This window comes from Scyliorhinus canicula, chromosome 9, assembly GCF_902713615.1.
Source record: "Scyliorhinus canicula chromosome 9, sScyCan1.1, whole genome shotgun sequence".
NCBI lineage: Eukaryota > Metazoa > Chordata > Chondrichthyes > Carcharhiniformes > Scyliorhinidae > Scyliorhinus > Scyliorhinus canicula.
Window position 1 is genome coordinate 169,223,301 of NC_052154.1, and position 21,920 is coordinate 169,245,220.

The 21,920-nt window shown below is 44.7% G+C and overlaps 1 protein-coding gene across 2 annotated transcripts in view; it reads left to right on the forward strand.

Annotated features, from left to right (window-relative positions):
• Window positions 1–9,905: 9,905 nt before the first annotated feature.
• The window catches only part of LOC119971889 (zinc finger protein 143-like), a 131,567-nt gene continuing 119,552 nt past the window's right edge, over window positions 9,906–21,920 (forward strand). For both annotated transcript variants that reach the window (XM_038808170.1, XM_038808171.1), the window contains exon 1: window positions 9,906–9,996. In XM_038808170.1, the coding sequence (XP_038664098.1) occupies window positions 9,960–9,996 (37 nt within the window). In that variant the 5' untranslated portion in view covers window positions 9,906–9,959. The remainder of the gene's footprint in view (window positions 9,997–21,920) is intronic.

The window sequence follows — 21,920 nt, forward strand, 5'->3', positions numbered from 1 at the left end:
CTAGTCGCCACATTCCGGCGCCTGTTCGGGTACACAGAGGGAGAGTTCAGAATGTCCAAATTACCTAACAGCACATCATTCGGGACTTGTGGGAGGAAACCGGAGCACCCGGAGGAAACCCACACAGACACGGGAAGAACGTACGGACTCCGCACAGACAGTGACCCAAGCCGGGAATTGAACCTGGGACCCTGGAGCTGTGAAGCAACAGTGCTACCCACTGTGTCACTCTAGGCAGAGTTGAATAGGCTGGGTGTACCATATTGTTTCCAAATCTGGTGGCTACCCGAAGTCAAATGGATCTGTCCTGTTTCATTGTCATTGTACTTTCTCATAGTGGTTTGATACAAATGGGTGGTTTGCTCTGCAGAGGGCAATTGAGAATCAACACATTGCTATGGGTTTGGAGTCAGATAGAGACCCGACAGAGTGAGAACAGCAAATGGTCTTCTCTCAAAGACAGGTGAACCAGTTGGGTTTTATGATAGTTTCCTGATCACTGTTGTGGCTCTTCACTTGTTATCCAAACTTATTTCAACAGCTGAATTTAAATTCTCCAGCTGTTGCACTGGAATTTGAATTCTTGTCTCTGAACCATTAAATAGCTCTGGGTAACAGGGGTGGTGTAGTGGTGTTGGCGTTAGATTAGTAATCCAGAGACGACCCAGGATAATGATCTAAGGACTGGGTTCAAAACCAACCATGGCAGATGGTGAAATTTGAAATTGATAAAAATAAAATCTGGAATTAAAAGTCTAACAATGATCACGACAAAACCGTTGTCGATTGTCATTTAAAAAACCATCTGGTTCACTCATGCCCTTGAGGGAAGGAAATCTGTCGTCCTTACTTGGTCTGGCCTAAATGTGGTTCCAGATCAACAGCAATGTGGTTGACTCTTAAAAGCCCTCTGGGGTGGGCAATAAATGCTAACCCTAACTCCCACATTCCATGAATAATTTAAAAAATATATAGCAAAACACTATGGATGTGAAAATCTGAAATAGTAACAGAAAATTGCTGGGGCTATTCAACATGTCAGAGAAACGGAGTTAAGATTGATGACCTTTCATCAGATCAGGGAAAAGACAGTAATGTAGTAAGTTTAAGCAAGTTAGGGGAAGAAGGAGAAAATAATAAAAGGGAAGGTTTGTGATAGGATGGAAGTCAGGGTAGATTAAATGACAAGAGTCGGTGGGACAGAGCCATGGAATGGTTTGGGACAAATAAAGAAACAAAAGATGCGTCTAGGGGAGGAGATAATTGCAAACTGATGAACAGCTTAAAGCAAAAACGGGAACAAAACTGAAAGCTGCAAAGAAAAACCAAGCTAACTGGGAAAAAGATTCTGGTCTGAAATTGTTGAACTCTGTGGAAGCCGGATGGTTGTCAACTGCCTAATTGAAAGATGAGGAGCTGTTTCTCTTAAGGCAGCACGGTAGCATCGTGGATAGCACAATTGCCTCACAGCTCCAGGGTCTCAGGTTCAATTCCAGCTTGCGTCACTGTCTGTGCGGAGTCTGCACATCCTTCCCGTGTGTGCGTGGGTTTCCTCCGGGTGCTCAGGTTTCCTCCCACAGTCCAAAGATGTGCAGGTTAGGTGAATTGGCCATGATAAATTGCCCTTAATGTCCAAAATTGCCCTTAGCCTTGGGTGGGGTTACTGGATTATGGGGATAGGGTGGAGGTGTTGACTTGGGTAGGGTGCTCTTTCCAAGAGCTGGTGCAGACTTGATGGGCCGAATGGCCTCCTTCTTCACTGTAAATTCTATGATAAAATACATTGCATTTCACTAGAACACGGCAGGAGGCTCTCCTTTTTTGAAGATGGTCACAATTATGGCACCTTGGAGATGCCCTGACATGCTCTGCTCCTTCCAAATGAGGGAGTTGAAGTCACGTATTCATTTCAAGAGTACTTCACATACTTTATTTTGGCTGGGATTTCGTCTGCACCAGCGGACTTATTGGTTAACTTTCACATGTTTTTTTCAAGCTCATGTCTGACTAAGATTGTGCTGAGGTGGTGGCCGGTAGCATGCTGTGGGATGTGGTCGAGGGCAAACATTTTGAGGACTGGGTCTCAGTTGAGGAGATCTTCAACTCCTTCCAATGAGTGCTGATTGCTTCTCTGTCCTTGATGAGCGCCACTCTATTCTTAACTGAGTGAGCAAGTGCTTGTTCCGTAAATGGTCTTGACTGACTGCACTGAAGAATTCACATGTCATGGCTGTCAGTGAGTTGCTGTATTTCTTGCGCTCTTTCCACCCACTATCTGTTCTTTAGGACATAGGTTTTTTGTTGGATCTCTGTTTTCATTTCTTTGTAGACCTGCTTTCTTTCACTTGAATTTTGGTGGTGCTTCCAGTTCAGGAGTGCCTTGTCTTGTGATTTAGTAGCTCCTGGTCTCTCTCTCCAAACTAGCTACAGTATAATGCTTTCTGGAAAAACCAGAGAATCCTTGTAGGGCAGCACAGTACCATTGGTTAGCACAGTTGCTTCACAGCTCCAGGGTCACATGATCGATTCCCGGCTTGGGTTACTATCTGTGTGGAGTCTGCACGTTTTCCCCGTGTCTGCGTGGGTTTCCTCCGGGTGATCCGGTTTCCTTTCAGTCTAAAGATGCACAGGCTAGGTGGACTGGTCATGATAAATTGCCCTTAGTGTCCAAAAAGGTTAGGTGGGGTTACTAGGTGGAGGCATGAGCTTAGGTAGGGTGCTCTTTCCAAGAGCCGGTGCAGACTCGATGGCCAAATGGCCTCCTTCTGCATTGTAAATTCTATGATTCTATGTGTAGTTTATGGTTGATTTAAGGGCAAACCAAGCACTGTGGATATTCTGTGGTTCCTGTTCATTGAACGTCGCCAGGTTGCTTGTGAGATGCTGTCTGAAGTCTTTCTTCGCAGAGTCCTCGAGTCCATCAACATAAATTTTCCTGTAGCAGCAGTTTTTGGGTCAGGTTGATGGGAGATATTAACCCGGATTACGCGATGGTCGGTCCAGCAGTCATCAACTCCTGTCATGGCATGGGTGGTATGAACGGACATCGTTGTGGTCCCTTGATCGGACAATGACATATTCAAGTAGGTGCCAATGTCTGGTGTGAGGGTGTTGCCATGAGATCTTGCATTTGCTGCTCTGGCGAAAAAGTGTATTTGTTATGATCAGACGATGTTCAAGGCATTTCATCAGGAGAACTCCATTGGTGTTAACTTTCCATACATCTCCCTTGCCAACCATGCCTTTCAAGGGGGTTGTGTCCCTTCCAACTCTGGCATTGAAAACACCAAAGAGAATCAGCCGGTCTTCCTTTGGGATACAGAACAGCATGTGCTCAAGTATGGAGTGGAATTCTTCTTCGGCCTCATCTGTTGCTTCTAGGGTTGAGGCATGCACACTGTGACTGCGGTGTACCATTTTTTATGGACTAGGGTGAGCCGAAGGGACTTGAGACATTCGTTTATCCCACAAGGAGACTCTCCGAGATGGTCAACTAGTTTTTTGTTACGGCATTGCAAACCCCATGGACAATGGGGTTCATCTTCATAAATTGAGTCACGACCAACTGTAGTAATTAGAGAGGTATATTTATGCTGTTCACCACAGGGAAGGATCTTACAAAAGACCTTCTCAATTGCCTTCTCCCCATGGCTGAAGAGTTCCTACCGGTGTCACAATGTGGATTTAAATTTTTTTTTAGAGTGCCCAATTATTTTTTTTCACAATTAAGAAACAATTTAATGTGGCCAATTCACCTACCCTACACATCTTTTGGGTTGTGGGGGCAAACACAATGTGGATTTTGGCCATCAAGAGGCACAATGGACGTGAACGTCACCGTAAGACAAGTCCAAGGAAAATGCAGAGCAGCAGCAACCTCTATCATGACCTTTGACCTCACAAAGGCTTTCAACTCTATCAACTGGGAGGGTGTATGGAGCATCCTCCTCAAATTTGACTACTCAATCTACGATGCCTCCATTCCAGAAGCAAGACCACCCCAATCTCACACAATGGTGATGCTTGCATATGTGCACTCAGGTTGAGATCCAAACTACTGTTGGCACGTTCATGGAGGGTGTATGAAAGACTGGGCCTTAGGCTAAACATCTGGATGACAGTGGTCCTCTACCAACCTGTTCCTGCAGTGCAACAATGCCCCCAATTACCATGATCCACTGGACAATGTTAGTCATTCTCATACCTTGGGACCATCCTCTCGACAAGGGCTGACATTGACGATGAAACCTGATACCATTTCCAGTGTTAGCGCAGCACTTCACTGTCTGAGGAAAAGAGTGTTTAATGACAAAGACCTTAAATCTGGCACAGGTTCAAGGTCTATAGGGCTGCAGTGTTACATGCCTTACTGTGTGTTTCAGAGACAAGGTACAGTAAACACTTTGCTATAAAATCTAAAAGGAAAGAAACCGGACATCGACCTAGGCACTGGAAATGACAATGGCAATCCCAGCCTTGTCAACCCTGCAAAGTGCTCCTTTACTAATATTTGGAGGCTTTTGCCAAAATTGGGAGAGCTCTCTCACAGACCAGCCAAGCAACAGCCTGACATAGTCATACTCATGGAATCACACCTTACAGATAACGTTCCACTATCCCCACCCCTTGGGTATGTCCTATCCCACCAACAGGACAGGCGCAGCAGAGGTGGGGCCGGCACAATGGTATACAGTCAGGAGAAAATTGCCCTGGGAGTCCTCAACATCAACTCCGGATCCCAGGAATTCTCATGGATGCAGATCAAAAATGGGCAAGGAAACCTCTTGATTACTATGCACCGTCCATCGTTGGCTGATGAATCAGTATTCCTCCATATTGAACACAATTTGGAGGAATCACTGAGGGTGGCAAGGGCACAGAATGTTCTCTGGGTAGGGGACCTGAATGTCCATCACCAAGAGTGGGTCAGTTGCACCACTACTGACCAAGCTGGCCGAGACCGAAAGGGCATAACCGCTACACCGGGTCTGTGACAGGTTTTGAGGGAACAATAAGAGGGAAAAACATACTAGATCTCACCCTTACCAAGCTGCCTGCTGTAGATGCATTTATCCATGACAATATCGTTGGGAGTGACCGCTGCACAGTCCTTATGGAGACAAAAGTCCCGTCTTCACATTGAGAATACCCTCCATAGCGCAGCACGGTGGCCTAGTGGTTAGCACAACCGCCTCACGGCGCTGAGGTCCCAGGTTCGATCCCGGCTCTGGGTCACTGTCCGTGTGGAGTTTGCACATTCTCCCCGTGTCTGCGTGGGTTTCGCCCCCACAACCCAAAAATGTGCGGAGTAGGTGGATTGGCCTCACTAAATTGCCCCTTAATTGGAAAAAATAATTGGCTACTCTAAATTTAAAAAAAAAAAGAAAAGAGAATACCCTCCATGTTGTGTGGCACTGTCGTGCATGGGTTAGATTCAGATCAGGCCTAGCAATTCCAGGCTGGGCATCCATGTAGTGCTGTGGGCCATCAGCAGAATTGTATGCAGCCACAATCTGTAACCTCATGGCCAGGCACATCGCCCGCTCTACCACAAAGCCAGGGGATAACCCTGGTTCAATGAAGAGAGCAGGAGGGCATGCCAGGAGCAACACCAGGCATATCATAAAATGAGGTGTCAACCTGCTGAATCTGCAACACAGGACTACCTGCATGCCAAACACCATAAGCAGCAAGTGATAGAGCTAAGCAACCCCACAATCAACGGATCAGTGAATTGTGGCAGATAATTAAACATTTCACTGGAGGAGGAAGCTTCACAGGTATCCCCATCCTCAATGATCGAGGAGTCCAGCAGTGCAAAAGACAAGGCTGAAGCATTTGCTCTAATCTTCAGCCAAAAGTGTCGAGTGGATGATCCATCCCGGTCTCTAGAGGCTCCCAGCACCAGAGATGCCATTCTTCAGCCAATTTGATTCACCCCAAGTGATAGCGAGAAACGGCTGAAGGAACTGGGACTCCTGCAGTGATGTCCCTGGACTGAGATGACTGATCTCCAACAACCACCTTCCTTTGTGTTAGGTATGACTCCAACCAGGTGAGTTTTCCCCGATTCCCACTGACTCCCAGTTTTGCTAGAGTTCCTTGATGACATTGGCTACAAAGGTTATGGGCCCTGACAATATTCTGGAAATAGCACTGAAGACTTGTGCTTCAGAACTTGCCACGCCCCCTACCCAAGATGTTCCAGTACAGCTATGTTGTAGTGAGTTTGCTAAGGCAAAGGCACCTGTAATATTATGTAATCCACATGCACTTGTATATAAATATATTTATATAAATATATATATTTTCAACTAATTATGGGATGTTGTAAGCCATCATGGAACTCAGCGAAATAACTTGACTACATTCCTTATATGGACAGTTTCACCAGAAGCAACCACAACCAGGCACACTCAGCTAGAATGTTCCTAATCAGCAATCCTCAGGCAGATGCTCTTGTGGAATGTTGACAATGAAATAAGGGAACTACGTATGCATAAAGATGCAAAGACGGTTGATAAGGGTATCTGGAAAATGTCATAAGATTATGAGTAACCCCGCTAAGTGTCCATGAGACGATCACACAGTTCCTTGCTGCCCAGTAACCAATTTCATTGGTTCTGACGGTCAATATTTGTGATATAATCACTATGATTGGATTGTGTCCAGCTGGGATGGGCTGAGTTACTTTTGAAATGACATGAAGATCAATGATTTCTTTGTTCGGTGGAGAGGTATCTGGATTTCCCAGTAGCCTACTCCCACCGGTGTAATACAATACACTGATTGATGTTTGGAGCAGACTCGAGTGATTCTTTTGGATTCATTCTCACTAACAAACTATAACACTGGCATTTACCTGCCAATGAGGAGAATTGTGCAGGTATGTCCTGTACACAGAAAGCAGGACAAATCCAACCCAAACAATTTCCATCCTATCAGTCTACTCTCAATCATCAGTAAGTGACATCAACAGTGCTCACTGATGCTCAGTTTGGGTTCTGCCAGGGTCACACAGCTCCTGACCTCATTACAACCTTGGTTCAAATAGGGACAAAAGAGCTGAACTCCAGAGATGAGGTCATGTATGGCATCACGGTACCCTCGCTAAACTGGAGTCAATGGGAATCAGGGTGAAAACTCTCCATTGATTGAAATCATACCAGGCAGAAAGGAAGGTGGTCATGGTTGTTGGAGGTCAGTCATCTCAGTCCCGGGACATCACTGCAGGCGTTCCTCAAGGCCAACTATCTTAAGCTGCTTCATCAATGACCATCCTTCCAACATAAGGTCAGATGTGGGGATGTTGACTGATGATTGCATAATGTTAACCCCCTTTGCGACTCCTCAGACACTGAAGCAGTCCATGGGCAAATACAACCTGAACAACATCCGGGCTTGGGCTGACATGTGGCAAGTAACATTCGCGCCACACAAGTGCCAGACAATGGCCATCTCCAATAGGAGTGTGGTGAATGTAACTTAGTAAGTCACACTGTATTTACCAATACCATTGTAAGCGCAGTAGCGTTATCCGACTACTAGGGGGAGTAGCTCTGGGAATGCTCAGGAGTTTGTACAGGGCTCCACCCTTGGCTCTGCCCACGACTCCTCCCCCTAGACTGCTGTATAAATAACCGTGTCCAGAGCCAGCCTGCAGTTCATCGAGAGTTCAACAGGTAACAGGCTGGCTCTGTAGTAAGTAGATTAAAACCACTGTTCATATCTTAAAGCACGTGTCTCGTGAATTGATGGTTCCATCAAGGAGTGAATCAAACCATCGCCCCTTGACAATCAGTGGTATTACCATCACTGAATCCCCCACTATCAACATCCTGGGGGTTACCATTGACCAGAAATTGAACTGGACTAGCCATATAAATTTTGTGGCTATAAGGGCAAGTCAGAGTCTCGGATTCCTGCGGTGAGTAACTCCCCAAAGCCTCTCTATCACTTACAAGGCATAAGTCAGGAGTGTGATGGAATACTCTCCACTTGATAAGTGCAATTCCGAAAACACTCCAGAACCGTGACACTATCCAGGCGTAAGCAGCCCGCTTGATTGGCACCCCTTCCACATTCACTCCCTCCACCACTGACGCACAATAGCAGTGCATACCATCACAAGATGCACTATAGGAAATCCTCCATGTTCCTTTGGGAGCACCTTCCAAACCCACAACCACTACCAACTAGAAGTACAAAGGCAGCAGTACATGGGAACACCACCGCCTGGAAGTGGACTCCCAAGTCACTCACCATCCTGACTTGGAAATATATTGCCGTTGCTTCAGTCGCTGGATCAAAATCCTGGAACTCCAATCCTAATCGCACAGTGGGTATACATGCACCACATGGACTGCAGCGAATCAAGAAGGCAGCTCACCACCACCTTCTCAAGGGCAATTAGGGATGGGCAATAAATGCTGACCCAGCCAGCGAAGCCTACATCCCGTAAAAACAAATGAAAAAACTTTTAAAATGCAACATCCCCTCCAATTTATGGGGAATCTTTTGTTTGAGATTTTGAACATCTCCAACAGGCATAGGTGGAAGCCAAGCACAGACAGCGGACACGGTGAAATCAGAGCATCCCACCCACTCACCCTACCTGTAACAGAATGTGGATCCACCATTGGACGTTTTAGTCACCTCAGCCCCACAATCTCAGAATGGAAGAAAGCTCTCGTTCCCGAGGGACCAACCAAGACGAAGAAGAAGCAGGAGGCGGAGGACAGACAGATCAGCACAAGAGCAACGTAGATAATTAAAATGCAATGCTAGCTGATAGTCGTGCTTGTGGACTAACCAGAAGTATTCTGCAAAATGGTTGCCCCAACGTAGCGGTTGCATTGTGAGCAGCAACTATAGTTTGCAACATTACAAGTGCCTATTTTCAATGTAATCTTTTTCCCATTCAACTCTATGCGTTTATAGCCATTGGCCAGGCATAGCTCAGCTGGTAGCATTCTTACCTCTTGAGTTATAGAGGCTTGTGTCCCACTCTTGTTTGTCTTCAACAATTTTTACCTTCGGTCATGCCACAGAACATTACATTACCATTTTGCTCAGACTTTATTTCAGTGTTTAATAATACCGTTGAAATTTTTTTAAAAACGGAAATACCTGCAGAAAACCTTAAATTCAAGGATAACTCTTAATTCAGCATTTGTAAAAGATGAATGGTTTAGATGAGTCAACCGGTATTCTGCTTGGGGATTGGGGCGAGTGAAAGACACTTTCTTCAGGAGATCTGATAGGTTGACTGGAAGCCATGACACACAGGTAGTTGTGCCCATTCTCTGTGGAAACGGTCCAGAGCTGGAGTTGGCTCCATTTTGTCGAGTGAGCCGAGTTGGTGGTGCAGTGCAGCTCAACTATCACTAGGGGCGCTGTGCCTACCCTGTGACGTCATGGGCAGAGGCGGTGCTGGTGCTCGTGCCCGCGCCCTGGCTGCCCCCTCCCCCGTCAATGCACTGCCAACCGCGGCCTCTTTCCTTCCATTAAATTCCCCCTCTCCCCATCGACTCTGATGGGGGCTTCTCCCCCCCTCCCGAGGCTTTAAACACGACGAACCTCAATTAAGATTAGCCGTTCCCGACCCGCTAACATGGGGGGGGGAATAAAATGGCGTCGGCAGGTACCCGGGAAGGTGAATAGTTCTCCATGGCACCATCCCAGTGACGTCGGTGCGACTGACGCGGAGGCTGAGCAATGGCAGACGCCAGCGGCCGGGGGGGGGTGGTGGGGGCGAAAGGGAGGACGGGATAGGCGGGACTGGGTGCGGGAGGACCTGCGCTGTCACTCAGGAGGACCTGCGCTGTCACTCAGGAGGCGCTGGCCAATGGGGAGGTAGTGGAAGGGGGGCGCGGGCGGGCGGGTCCGGGGTGATTGCAGGGATTCAGAGTGAGGGGCCGGCACCGAGCGGCCGCCTTGTGTGTTTCCGCTCCTGGTGCATGGTGGGCGAAGGGAGGAATTGTTGGAAAAAAAGAGGTTAGTAATTTTTTTTTACCCAGTATGCCCTATTTCTTTTACCCAGATCAGCCAAGGTTTTAGTTGTGATGAGGTGGGGTGGAGGGGAGAAGTGTCGGTCAGGCACAACATCGACTTGTTGGTAGTTTCCTCACCGTTTGGAAGTTAGTTTGTTCTGCTAGATAATTAAGAGTGGCTTCCCTCCCTTCCTCCTCCCTCCCTCTCTGTTTGGTGCTCGGTCCATTTTCAGATTTATCATCCGCAGCTCCCAACCGCAGCAGCTGAGCGGATGTTGCCGCGGGCCACCCTCTCCCCTCTCCCATGTATTGTATATTTTTTCCAGGTTTTCCTGACAGAAAGGATTATCCCGGCTTTTGTTACCCGACCTTTACCCCGTCGTCAGTGAAAACGGTGCATCCGTGGCATCTGCTCTTGTGTTCTGTTACCTATTGGGTCTGTCTCAGCCAGTCTGCCAGGCTCTCCCATGGCAGGATTTGGGTACTGTTGGTGTTGAAGTGAAATAATGGCAAGAAACGTTGATAATATACATTTGGGGGGGTTCCTTAAACCTACGAAAGGGGCTGTTCCGATGAAGGGTTCTGAATCTGAAACGTGAGCCCCTTTTATGACCCCCCCCCCCCCCCCCCCCCCCCCCCCTTGGATGCTGGTTGATCTGCCATATAATTCCACTGTCATTCTTTTGTATGTCCCTTTTCATGATTTGTATTCTTCTTAAACTGCCCCTTTTCCTTTTAAAAACGACCGTGTGGTTGGTATTACTGTAAACTATATTAAAGTAGACCCTGATCACTCAACTCTTCGAATGTATGATTTCTTTGTAATAGTATTGATGCGCAAGGTAGAATTCTTCCTTTACCAGAATTTATCTTTTATTGATATTACTTAAATTGCATACCTCTCTGCACATGTTAACAATTTTCATTTGTTTCTCCTTTGTTTGTTAATGGTTATATAATATTGCTTTCAAAATCACTAAATCATAGTAACAGACTGCCAAAACAGTTTATTGTGTAGCATCTGTCTTGCACTCTACGTTTACAAATAAAAGTGAAAACTCGAAGATTAATATGTATTAAAACTTGCACTACAAACTAAATACAGACCAAAGGATACCCATGTTGCCAGCCTCTGTTGGAAACTAACTTTAGGAGACCAAGACATACTAACTTAAGGGTCTGTAGTTTTGAGCCCTTTCTCTTGCCACCGTAAAGATAGATATATGGCCACAGATTTCTATTTCTCTTATTACTGAGTTTTTTTTGTATGAGGAGTCTTGACAATTTATGTTCTTTTTTGGTCTCGAACAGACAACGTGTATGTATTACATGTGCACAAGTAGAAAATGCTGGAAATACACTGATCAATATCCACAAAGTTTTAAAAATAATTAATGTTTTGTGTATAATCTGGTCCACTTATACCATTATACCTTGTGATTTTTAAATTCCATGGGATCAATTCCATGTGCTCTGCAAGGTGGTCCTATCTGTCATATGATTTCATTTTTTATTGACTTAAAATTTTCATAAGTATTTGTTTTTTATACGTTAAGTATTTGATCTTGGGGCAGCACGGTGGCGCAGTGGTTAGTACTGCTGTCTCATGGCGCTGAGGTCCCAGATTCGATCCTGGTTCTGGGTCACTGCGTGTGGAGTTTCCACATTCTCCCCATGTTTGCGTGGGTTTCGCCCCCACAACCCAAAGATGTGTAGGGTAGGTGGATTGGCCACATTAAATTGCCCCTTAATTGGAAAAAATGAATTGGGTGCTCTAAATTTATTTTTAAAGTATTTGATCTTGTATGATATTACTGTTTTATTTTTGATAGCTGTCGTTATCCAATGTTATAGGAGTCTAGTCTAGCAGCAAACAGGAGCTACCAGTACTTGTGAAGATTTATTGGCAGCTTGGTTTTGGATTTTTTAAATATTGCGAGTTTCCATCATTTCAGATCTCTGGTTTACCAAGGAGGAATGAATGCTATTTCCCCTGGATGTCAGGATGGTGTACCTAAGACTTTTAAAAATTAACATCTGCCAGTTCCAACATGATGCCAAATGTAATTTTCTCTCCCCTTTCAGTCTTCTGAAGAGACCACACCCTCAACTACACCTTCTCAAGGCAAATTCCCACAGAGCAATTAAGTTGGGCTGACAGGTGGCAGCTGACATTTATGCTATGAAAGTGAGGCTCAACTGAAAAAAAAACCCAACAATTTCCCCATGACGCTCAATAACACCACCCATAGCAGTCTTTCATCATCAACACCTTCGATGTTCCACCAGTGTACACCCCCCCCCCCCCCAACCATGTTCTCCTACTCCCGATATACTCGTTGTTTTTGTGTGAAAATCTTGAAATATTATATCTGACATCAAAATGGGATCACTGTCACAAAGACTGCAGAAGGCAGTTCAGATAGATAGTTCATCTACTTGAGCAACTGGATAATCAATAATTTGCCATTGGCTTTCAATATACATGTTATGATTCTCAGCTTCATTTGCATTATACCTTGCGAGCAGAAAAGAGCTACCTTCAGCTAAAGTACATTGAAAAAATGAATCAATTCTTTTCCCCCAATTTAATTAATTGTTGAGTAGTGTTTTGAAATTGGTACTAGAATAATGAGTTTCGATTGATAAAAGGGTTACCTTACTGCAAGGTCATCTTGGCTGAATAGGTAGCACTTGTCGTGGAATTAGGCTGTAGGTTCAAACTCAGCTCCGAGATCTGAGCATATAATATAGGCTTACGTGATAGTGTAATACCGAAGAAATCTTGATTGAAGACTTGGCCATGTGAAGCTGAACCACACGTGAAGAAGAAATCAGTTCAATTTCTTGTTTTTACGGAGTTAACTGACCTCCACCGTGACGGACACTGGAACCAGCTGCAGAACATTTTGATTACAGAATGGAAAATTAGCTCAAAGTTGATGTTAAATGACCTTTGCTGGAAGCCCTAAATGAGTGAATGATTGCAGGCATGGAATCAAGGTCAGACAATAGGGGAAATACCAGAACCTCTGGGATCATTCCCCAATGAGTGAAACCTTTCCGGAGAGGAGGAGGATGGAAAATAGTGTTCTTTTAATTGCTGAAACCTGAAAAGTGTTAACATTTATTTATTTATTAATTGTTTTTATAAATTTAGAGTACCCAATTCTTTCTTTCCAATTTAGGGACAATTTTTTTTCCAATTAAGGGGCCATTTAGCATGATCAATCTACCTACCTGGCACATCTTTTGGGTTGTGAGGGCAAAACCCACGCCGACATGGGGAGAATGTACAAACTCCACACGGACAGTGACCCAGAGCCAGGATCGAACCTGGGACCTCGGCGCCGTAAGGCAGCAATGCTAATGACTGAGCGACCGTGCTGCCCTTTAAATGTATTTATAAACAGTCTGGTAACTTGGTATGCTATGAATATGTATTTTCTGAAAAAGCACCACCCAGGTTGGTTGAATGGTGCATTGGGCTCTGCTTTAGGCCTTGGTGCAAATCTTGTCCAGAATGACTGGTTGAAAGTCTTTTGTTTCCAATACTAATAGAGTTATGAATCTGAAACAGAATTGTTACAGTCAGAAGGAGGCCATTCGGCCCATCGTGTCTGCACCGGCTCAATGAGCATTATGACTTAGTGCCATTTTCCTGCCTTCTTGTAACCCTGCACATTTCATCTATTCAAATAATCATTGAATGCTTCATTTGAACCTACCTCCACTGCAGTTCCAGGCAGTGTTCTAGATCCAAACCACTTGCTGTGTGAAAAAGATATTTCGTTCATCAGGTTTGCTTTTTCAAATTACTTTAATTCTGTCACCTCTCATTCTCCATCCTTTTTTGAGTGGGAACAGTTGCTCCCTATCTGCTCAGTCGAGCCCTCATGATTTTGAGCACCTCTATCAAATCTCCCCCAAGGAGAATGGGTCCAATCTATCTTAATACTTGAAGTTTCTAATTTATTCCTGTGTGAAATAAATTTGAACAATCTCTTGAAGTTCTGTTGGAAGATACAACTGTGGTACAAATCTGCCATCCAATTTTACTATTAATCTTCAGGATTATGAATATAGTAAACGTAGAGAAGACGTTTCCACTTCCGGAAGACCAAAATTGCTGCCATAACTAAGACTGAGTAATAAATGGGATTTTTTTTTGTTTTGTTTAAATTTAGAGTACCGTACCCAATTCTTTCTTTCCAATTTAGGGACAATTTAGTGTTGCCAATCCACCTGACCTGCGCATCTTTTGGGTTGTGGGGGCGAAACCCACACAAACACGGGGAGAATGTGCAAACTCCACACGGACAGTGACCCGGGGCTGGGATCGAACCTGGGGGCCTCAGTGTTTTGAGGCAGCAGAGCTAACCATTGAGCCACCGAGCTGCCCATAAATGGGATCTTTGCTTAAAGATGTAATAATAGAAAAACATCTAGAAACCAAAAATATAAGAGTAATCAGCTGGGATTTCAAAAGGGAAGATCATGCTTGAACAACTTTATTGAATTATTTGAAGTCAGAACAGAAGGTGAGTTTGGGGAATTCAGCAAACGCAACTTGTTTGGATTTTCAAAGACCTTTGGTAAGTCCACACAAGTGAATTCAAACATCAGTGTTAATTTTCAGAAGTGTTGAATTGAAAAGCAGGATATGTTAAATTTGTACCAGTCCTTGGTTAGACCATACTTGGAATACTGTGCACAGCTTTAATCATATAAAAAGGAGATAGAGGGTTTAGTGAAGGTGCAAAGGAAAACCACGAGGATTCTACTAGAACTGACGACGTACCTATTGGGAAAGGCTGAAGTGTTGAGATGGTCACTAATCAATCCAATATGACAGAGTAATTGAGTGGGAATGTGGAAGTTGCTACCAAAAGGAGTAGTTGGGGGGGGGGGGGGAAACATAGGTGCATTTTAAGGCAAAGCTGGATAATCATATGAGGGTGAAAGGAATATAAGTATATGTTGTCGCATTGGGTGATGCAGGATGGGAGGAGGCTCATGTGGAGCATAAATAGCCTGCCTGTGTGTACGCTCTTATATATACTAACTCTGCTCTACAAGGCTGTCCTTGGCTTGTTTCATTCCATCTAGATCCTAGTGATCTCCAGCACTGGTTTCAACAACCATTCCCATAAAGTCACCATTGGAGTGGGATTGAGCAAGATTTGTTTACATCATAACAGTTGTTGATCTCCCATTGCAGTCCGCTAAGGTGAAAGTTAATCTGACAACATGCGTCTAGACTGCATTAGAAGATATAGATGTAGACATTGGTATAAACAATCAACATCAGTTTAGAATAATAATAATCACATTGCCACACAGGGCTAAATCGCTGGCTTTGAAAGCAGGCCAGCAGCACGGTTCGATTCCCGTAACAGCCTCCCCGAACAGGCGCCGGAATGTGGCGACTAGGGGCTTTTCACAGTAACTTCATTTGAAGCCGACTCGTGACAATAAGCAATTTTCATTTCATTTTCATCTCATTTCATTTAACAGTTTGCCTTCCTCGTCCACATCCTCCTCTTTGGTGTCATCATCTATAGGCATGGGGTCTATCTACATTTGTATGTTGATGATTATGTTTGCCTTGTACGGGGATTTTCAGGTGGTGATGTTTCTGTGCACCTGCTGCTCTGGTCCTTTTTCAATGGTAAAAATAAATGGTTTGGAGGGTGCTGAAGTGCATCTTGTAGATGGTACGCATTGTTCCCACATTGTGTTGGTGATTGAGACAGTGAATGTTGACAGTGGTGGGTGGGGTGCCGATCAAACGGATTGCTTTGTTCGGCATGGTGTCCTCCACGAGTGTTACTGGAGCTGTAGTCATATGGGCAAATATTATTTCTTTACAGTGCTGATTTGTGGCTTTGAGATGGACAGGCTTTGGGAAGTCAAGAGGTCAGTTGCTTTCTGCAGAATTCCGTGATTCTCACCTCTTGCAGCCACAGTATTTATATGCTGGTCCAGTTAAGTTGTTGGCCGTCCTAGTAACCCTCACTGTTGTTGGTGATGTTCAGTAATGATGATGCCATTGAATGTCAAGGGGAGAGGGTCAGATTCTCCCTTGTTGGAGATGGGTATTTCCTTCCACCTTGTGTGGCATGTATGTTACTTGCCACTTATTAGCCAAAGCCTGAATGCTGACGTGGACTTTTTCAACATCTGAGGAATCCTGAATTGTTCTGAACACTTCAATCATCAGTAACCATTTCTGACCTTAATATATCAGAAAGTAATTGAAGCAGCTGAAGATAGTTGGGTCCAGGACAGTACCCTGAGGAATGCCTGTAGCGAAGTTGTTTGGCTAGGATGATTGGCCAACAGCCAAAACTATATTCCTTTGTGCTAGGTATGACTAACCAGTTTTCCACCCTGATTACCATTCACTTCATTTTTGCGAGACCTCGCTTCTTGATCTCACACTTGTCAAATGTTGCCTTGACATTAAAGGTAGTCACTCTCACCTGACTTCAGCTGTCAAGTCCATGTTTGGACCTATGCTGTAATGAAGTTAGGAGCTGAGTGGCCCTGGCGGAAACCAAACTGAGCGTCAATGAGCAGGTTATTGCTGTGTAAGCGGGTACAGTTTCAGATCAAGAGGTCTTTTTAAACGGGGGAGAGGAGACATTTTTTTCTGTAGGTCATTGATTTTTAAAAATTTTTTAAAGTACCCAATTGTTTTTCCAATTAAGGGATAATTTCATGTGGCCAATTCACCATTCCTGCACATCTTTGGGTTGTGGGGGATGAGACCCATGCAAACACTGGGAGAATGTGTGAACACCACACAGACAGTGACCCAGGGCCAAGATTGGACCCGGCTCCTCAGCGCTGCGAGGCAGCAGTGCTAACCACTGCGCCACCGTGCTACCCCGGAGGGTCCTTGATATGTGGGATTCTCTATCTCAGAAAACAGTGGAGGCTAGCTCATTGAATTTGTTCAAGGCAGATTTAAACAGATGTTTGATATTCAAAAGAGTCAAGGGTTATGGGGGAAGATAAGGAAGTGGAGTTGCACACCTCCAGCCATGATAATAATGAATAGCGGAGCACGCCCAAAGGGCCGAATGGCCTACTTCTGCTCTTAAATTCTGTGTTCCTAAATGCTACTTGATAGCACTGTCGACAACAACTTCCATCACTTCAAGACTCGACTGATTGGGTGAAAATTAGCCAGATTGGATTTGTCCTTTTTGAGGACAGGATGTGCGTGGACAATTTTCACATTGTTGGGTTGATGCTAGTTTTGGATCTGTACTGGAACATCTTGGCTAAGGGCATGGATAGTTCTGGAGCACTGCTTGTTTTTTTTGTCTGGTCCTGTAGCCTTTGTTGTACTCGGTGCCTTCAGTTGTTTCTTGATATAATGTGGAATAATTGGCTGAAGATTGTTGCAAATGCTTCAGCCCTGTCTTTTGTACTGATGTGTTGGCCTCTCCTATCATTGAGGATGGGGATATTTGTGGAACCACCTCCATTTATTTAATTTATTTAATTGTCCACCACTGTTCATGACTGGATGTGGAAGGACAGCAGAAGCTGGATCTGATCTGTTGGTTGTGGATCCCCTGGTATCTCTACTGCAATGGTCTCCCAACCTTTTAAAGCACAAGATCACTTTTAGAATCTAAATGCAGCACAAAATCTATTGTTACAAATTCAACTTCACTAAAACTCCTATAAATGTATGTAATGCATTACATTCACCTATTCTTAGTATGCAAGCACAGATGTCACACTATCTGTGAATGCTGTGGTCTGGGTCATAGTTTGAGATGGCCAGTCTCATACAGTCCATCAGATGGGCATGGGTGAGACCAGTGCGATACTTGTACTAGATGATTTTCCTCTGGGGAAAAAGCCATCTCAGAGGTACGTGGAACCAAATTGGGACTTCATCTTGAGTGCACAGAATGTCAGAAGAGGGTACTTCTTTCTGTTTACAAGTTCCCAAAAGTCTTTGTCCCTTGACCTAGCTTTCTGCTCTGTTATTTTGCATGGTGATGATTTCCATGTCAAGTCCACTGCTTTGTTCAAAATTGCTGAAAATTTTCTATCACTTTTCCAGTGTCCATATAAGAAAAGGATTTGAGACAAATATAATGACTTGTTCCATCTTGCCGACTGCCTGAAATTGTCTGTTGAATTCCTTTTCCAATTTGTACAGGTGGTCACAAAACCTGTTTGAATGGAACCCTTTCTGTTTGACTTTTGGATATTCTCCAGATTTGGGAAGTGCTCCGTAATTTTGTTCTGGACCACAGGCCCAGGTTCAACTTGAATGCTTTCACTGCACTGATCATGTGTGACAAGTCACTATCCCTCCCCTGCAGTTCGCGATTCAGCTCATTCATTTTGCACCTCTTGTCCGTAAGAGACGTCAAGTCGAGCAACCATGCATTTTCTGACAGCTTGCTGTACACTTCATTTCTTTCAGAAAGGTGACAATTTCAGGAACAGATCTAGAAATCTCTGGCAGACTTTTCCATGACTTAACCACCTCGCATCTACATGAAGGATTAGCTCATTGTAGGTGTGACATCAAGCCATATTGCAGACCTCTGGCACAAATTGAACATAGAACATTACAGTGTAGTACAGGCCCTTCGGCCCTCGCTGTTGCGCCGATCTGTGAAACCCCTCTAAAGCCCATCTACACTATTCCCTTATCGTCCATATGCCTATCCAATGACCATTTGAATGTGTTTAGTGTTGGCGAGTCCACTACTGTTGCAGGCAGGGCATTCCACGCCTTTACTGAGTAAAGAACCTAACTCTGACATCTGTCCTATATCTATCTCCCCTCAATTTAAAGCTATGTCCCCTCATGCTGGACATCACCATCCGAGGAAAAAGGCACTCAATGTCCACCCTATCTAATCCTCTGATCATCTTGTATGCCTCAATTAAGTCACCTCTTAACCTCCTTCTCTCTAACGAAAACAGCCTCAAGTCCCTCAGCCTTTCCTCGTAAGATCTTCCCTCCATACCAGGCAACATCCTTGTAAATCTCCTCTGTACCCTTTCCAATGCTTCCACATCCTTCCTATAATGCGGCGACCAGAACTGCACGCAATACTCCAAATGCGGCCGCACCAGAGTTTTGTACAACTGCAATATGACCTCAAGGCTCCGAAACTCAATTCCTCTACCAATAAAAGCTAACACACTGTGCGCCATCTTAACAACCCTCTTAACCTGGGTGGCAACTTTCAGGGATCTATGGACATGGACACCGAGATCTCTCTGCTCATCCACACTACCAAGAATCTTACCATTAGCCCAGTACTCTGTCTTCCTGTTATTCCTTCCAAAATGAATCACCTCACACTTTTCTGCATTAAATTCCATTTGCCACCTGTTAGCCCAGCTCTACAGCTTATCTATGCCCCTCTGTAACTTGTAACATCCTTCTGCAGTGTCCACAACTCCACCGACTTTAGTGTCATCTGCAAATTTACTCACCTATCCTTCTACACCCTCCTCCAGGTCATTTATAAAAATGACAAACAGCAGCGGCCCCAAAACAGATCCTTGTGGTACACCACTAGTAACTGGACACCAGTCTAAACATTTCCCATCAACCACCACCCTTTGTCTTCTTCCAGCTAGCCAATTTCTGATCCAAACTGCTAAATCACCCTGAATCCCATGCCTCCGTATTTTCTGCAATAGCCTACCGTGGGGAACCTTATCAAACGCTTTACTGAAATCCATATACACCACATCAACTGCTTTACCCTCATCCACCTGTTTGGTCACCTTCTCGAAGAACTCAATAAGGTTTGTGAGGCACAACCTACCCTTCACAAAACCTTGTTGACTATCTCTAATCAAATTATTCCTTTCCAGATGTTTATACATCCTATCTCTTATAAACCTTTCCAAGACTTTGCCCACAACAGAAGTAAGGCTCACTGGTCTATAGTTACCGGGGTTATCTCTACTCCCCTTCTTGAACAAGGGGACAACATTTGCTATCCTCCAGTCTTCTGGCACTATTCCTGAAGACAAAGATGACTTATAGATCAAAGCCAAAGGCTCAGCAATCTCCTCCCTAGCTTCCCAGAGAATCCTAGGATAAATCCCACCCGGCCCAGGGGACTTATCTATTTTAACACTTTCCAGAATCGCTAACACCTCCTCCTTATGAACCTCAAGCCCTTCTAGTCTAGTAGCCTGTATCTCAGTATTCTCCTCGACAACATTGTCTTTTTCCTGTGTGAATATGGACGAAAAATACTCATTTAGCACCTCTCCTATCTCCTCGGACTACGCGCAATTGAGTTTACAATCTTGACAACTATCATTTTTTTAAAAAAATTTAGATTACCCAATTATTTTTTCCAATTAAGGGGCAATTTAGCGTGGCCAATCCACCTACTCTGCACATTTTTGGGTTGTGGGGGCGAAACCCACGCAGACACGGGGAGAATGTGCAAACTCCACATGGACAGTGACCCAGAGCCGGGATCGGACCTGGGACCTCAGCGCCGTGAGGCGGTTGTGCTAACCACTAGGCCACCATGCTGCCCCGACAACTATCATTACATGAGAAAAGTCAATAACCTTGCTCAAGGGGCTGTTTAGCACAGGGCTAAATCGCTGGCTTTGAAAGGAGACAAGCAGGCCAGCAGCACGGTTCGATTCCCGTAACAGCCTCCCCGAACAGGTGCCGGAATGTGGCGACTAGGGGCTTTTCACAGTAACTTCATTTGAAGCCTACCCGTGACAATAAGCGATTTTCTTTTCATTTCATTTCATTGTTGCTTGTTAGTGGATGACACCGTGTTAATTGTCAAAGCAGGGAAATTCAGGATAATTTCTGCAAAGTGCAACATAGCCTGCATCGACACCCAGCATTGACGGTGCACCCCCGGTTGCGATTGAAGCCACTTTCTTGATTGCAGTGTTTTTCTCAGTCACACACCTTTTGAAATCATTGTAAACATCCTCACCTCTTCTTCTGTCTGAGTTGCAAAGGAGTGAGAAAGTCCTCCTTTGTTGTTGAGTCTTTGAATGCCATGTTAACGGAAACAATCAACTGGGCCATATCCATCATGTCTACTGAATTATCAAACTGCTGGGTTAGTCTTGGTGTATTTCCTGAGATATGTCCTCGGACAACAATTCCACCAGTCTGGCAACTGTTAAAGCGTTAAGCGGCATGCTCTTGATGGCTGTCATAATTTAACCTTTGTTTTTAAAGTTTTTAAACAAGATGTCGGCAGCAGCCGTCATAGTCGTCTTATTTTCTTTTAAATAATCTTTATTGTCACAGGTAGGCTTGCCCTTAGTCGCCACATTCCGGCGCCTGTTCGGGTACAGAGGGAGAATTCAAAATGTCCAAATTACCTAACAGCACATCATTCGGGACCTGTGGGAGGAAACCGGAGTACCCGGAGGAAGCCCACGCAAACACGGGGAGATCGTGCAGACTCCACACAGATAGTGACCCAAGTTGAGAATTGAACCTGGGACCCTGGAGCTGTAAAGCAACAGTGCTACCCACTGTGCTACCGTGTTGCCCCATCACCATCAGTAAATGGTGCCAGCAAATGACTAATGTGAAAAGACGCCTCTCAGCTGCCTTGCTCGTAACCACAGGTCTTGAATAACTTGAACTTTTATAATTCCTTTTAACTCTCCAACTTTCTTTGTCCGAATCGCACTGCTGAAAGGGAAATTTTCTAGAAATTTTGTATGCATTGTCTTGTGAAGCCATTCCAAATTACCTCTTTTACTCAAGGCTGCACTGTGTTGACAAATGAGACAAATTTGCCTGTTTAGCTCATTTGGCTAGATAGCTAGTTCATGATGCAGAGCATGGCCATCAGCACAGGTTCCTGTACCGGCTGCAGTTATTCACAAAGGCCCCGCCTTCTCAACTTTGCATCTTGCCTGAGG